This window comes from Emiliania huxleyi (genome assembly GCF_000372725.1).
Source record: "Emiliania huxleyi CCMP1516 unplaced genomic scaffold EMIHUscaffold_34, whole genome shotgun sequence".
Lineage (NCBI taxonomy): Eukaryota > Haptophyta > Isochrysidales > Noelaerhabdaceae > Emiliania > Emiliania huxleyi.
In genome coordinates, this window is record NW_005199443.1 from 264,988 (window position 1) to 267,978 (window position 2,991).

At 68.9% G+C, this 2,991-nt stretch overlaps 1 protein-coding gene across 1 annotated transcript in view; it reads right to left on the reverse strand.

The window, feature by feature from the left end:
• EMIHUDRAFT_421581 (hypothetical protein) overlaps positions 1–2,019 on the reverse strand; it is a 2,861-nt gene extending 842 nt beyond the window's left edge. Inside the window, exons 1-7 of the mRNA XM_005773317.1 lie at positions 1,827–2,019; positions 1,486–1,670; positions 1,354–1,405; positions 938–1,284; positions 413–865; positions 308–373; positions 8–191 (exon numbers count right to left, since the gene is read on the reverse strand). Of these exons, the coding sequence (XP_005773374.1) occupies positions 8–191; positions 308–373; positions 413–865; positions 938–1,284; positions 1,354–1,405; positions 1,486–1,670; positions 1,827–1,983 (1,444 nt within the window). The 5' untranslated portion in view covers positions 1,984–2,019. The remainder of the gene's footprint in view (positions 1–7; positions 192–307; positions 374–412; positions 866–937; positions 1,285–1,353; positions 1,406–1,485; positions 1,671–1,826) is intronic.
• Positions 2,020–2,991: the final 972 nt, after the last annotated feature.

Consider the following 2,991-nt stretch of genomic DNA (forward strand, 5'->3'; position numbering starts at 1 on the left):
GGGGCGCCGATGACGGGCAGCGGGGTCAGCGCGGCGACCATGCCTGGCAAGTGAGCCGCGCCGCCCGCGCCGGCGATGATGACGCGCACGCCGCGCGCGTCCGCCTCGCGCGCAAACTCGTACATGCGCGACGGCGTGCGGTGGGCCGAGACGATGGTAATCTCGTAGGCGACGCCGAACTGCTCGAGCACCTGCGGGCGAGCGACACGTGTGAAGAGACGCCGTCCACAGCCCCGGGTGTGAAGAGACGCCGCCCAAGGCTCTGAGCTCGCAAGGGCACGCCGGCGGGGGCGTGGGAGCGTCGCACCTCCGCGGCGGCCTTCATGCACGGCAGGTCCGAATCGGACCCCATTATAATGCTGACCACCGGAGCCTCGTCGGCGGGGGCCGACGGCGCCACCGCACCCTCCACGCCGTTGGCGGCGTCGGCGATCGCCTCGAGCTTCCGCAAGGCGATCGCGACCTCGTGGCGCGACCCTCCGACGAGGTTGACGTGCGCCATCTTGCGGCGCGGCTTGGGAGGCGCCTTGCCGTACCAGTGCAGAGCAGCGCACGGCATGGCGAGCGCAGCGTCGACGGCGGCGAGGGTGGTGGAGAGCTTGCCGTCGGCGGAGCCGATGACATTGTACATCGCGGCGGCGACAACCTTCATGGAAGTGTCCCCGAGCGGCAAGCCGGCGACGCAGCGCAAATGCATCTCGTGCTGCTCGGTGACGCACGCGTCCATGGTGTAGTGGCCGGAGTTGTGAGGGCGAGGAGCGATCTCGTTGAGCAAGACGGAGCCGTCCTTCATGTGGAACAACTCCACGCCGAAGATGCCGGCGCCCCACAGGGAGCTGATCGCCTTGCGCGCGACGGCGAGCGCCTGCTCACAGCTGGAGGTGTGAAGCGACGCCGTTCACAGGGAGTGGATCGCCTTGCGCGCGACGGCGAGTGCCTGCTCGCTGACGCTGGCGGCCACCGGCGCGGGGGCGACGACGGTGTGGCACATCGAGTCGCGCTGCTCGGTGACGGTGAGTGGGTAGGTGACGACGGTGCCGTCGCGTGCGCGCGCAACCATTACCGCCAGCTCTGAGACGAACTCCGCCCACCGCTCTGCATACAGCGGCACCGCACCGCCGCGGGAGAGTGAGGAAAAGGCAGACTCGGCCTCGGCAGCCGAGCGGACGACGGCGTTGCCGCGGCCGTCGTAGGCCAGGGTCCGCGCCTTGAGCATGAGAGGGTAGCCCCACGTCTCGCCGGCAGCGAGGAGGGCGGCGGCGTCCGGGACGTCGCAGAAGTCGCCTAGTTCATTCCCCAAGCAAGTCGAGAAAGAAATGATGGAGCGGGCGGCCGAGACGTGCCAGGAGTCGCCCAGGCTGACGCCGTCGACGGTGGAGAGGTGCCGCTTCTGCAGCAGCTTGTCCTGGGTCGTGGGGGCAGCGGAGGGTCAGCGCCGGGGTCGAGAAGGCTCTGGTCTCCCTCCTGCAGCCGCTTGTCTTTGGCCTGGATCGTGGCGAGCGTGCGCGGCGACGGGTGCACCGCAACCTTGCCCTCGGCCTCGATGGCGGCAAGGGAGGCGGTGTCGATGTGCTCGATCTCGACGGTGAGCACGTCGACCTCGGCGGCGAGCTTGCGGATCGCCGCGCCGTCCGCCAGCCCACCCGTCACCGCCGCGCCGCACACCTTGCCTGCGGGCGAGAGACACGCGCAGGCGTCGGAGGCGGGCCGAGGCAGGGGCTTGGAGGAGGAAACGCCGTCGCCGCGACGGCGAGGAAGGCGGGGCGGCGATCCGCGGGCCGTGCATGCGCGACGGGCGACAGTGGGCGAGGGCGGGCGGCGAGCACCGGTCGGCGACGCGAGCCCTCCCGGGTCGAGGCAGGTGAGCTTGACGCCGAGGCGGTGGGCGGCGAGCGCCATCATCTGGCCGAGCTGGCCGCCGCCCACCACGCCCACGCGGACGGAGGTGGGCGGGAGAGAGGGCTCAGAGGCGGCAGAGCACATCGTCAACGGTAGGCGGAGGCTGCGGGCGCGACGGAGGCACCGAGAGGAGGGGGACAGATTTCTTTTTGCTAAGAAAACCCGCCGCGCTTTACCTGTTTATTTCTTATTCTTTCCTTCCTTTTATAAATGAACTTCCATCCTTTCCTTACCTTTATATTGTGGCGGCCCGTGCCGTTCTCCCATGCCCCGTGAGGTTGTCTTCCTTTCTCAAGCGTCAAGGCTAGCCCGCACAAGTGATACAACACCGTGAGCTGCGCTCGGGGCCGACTAGAGTGCCCTCCTGGTCACTGCGCCCATACCTCCACCCTCTTGGGCAGCAGCTGGTCCGACAGGTCCTCTCCGTGTCCTAGGCAGCCGCGGCCGCCCTCGCCCCAGGTAAAGACAGCGCCGACGGCGGTGAGAGCGATGCTGTGGTCGTATCCAGCCGAGACAGCAACGACGCGCCCGCCACCCAAGGCCTCCACCTTCTTCGGCAGCACCTGGCCCTGCCGATTGCCGTGGCCCACTGTGCCGTAGTCTCCATCGCCCCAGCTCCAGACACTGCCGTCGGCGGCGAGAGCGAGGCTGTGGCCGGCTCCAGCCGACACAGCGACGACGCGCTGCCCAGCAAAGGCCTCGACCTTCTTGGGCAGCAGCTGGTCCTGCTCGTCGCCGTGGCCCAGCTGGCCAGCGTATCCAAAGCCCCAGCTCCAGACGGCGCCGTCGGCGGTGATGGCGAGGCTGTGGCCGCCTCCAGCCGAGACAGCGACGACGCGCTGCCAAGCAAAGGCCTCGACATTCTTGGGCAGCAGCTGGTTCGACATGTCCTCGCCGTGGCCCAGCTGGCCCCTACCTCCATAGCCCCAGCTCCAGACGGCGCCTTCGGCGGTGACAGCGAGGCAGTGGTAGCATCCCGCCGACACAGTGAGGACGCGCCGCCCAGCAAAGGCCTCGATCTTCTTGGGCAGCAGCTGGCTCTGCGTGTCGCCGTGGCCCAACCGGCCCCAGGATCCAGAGCCCCAGCTCCAG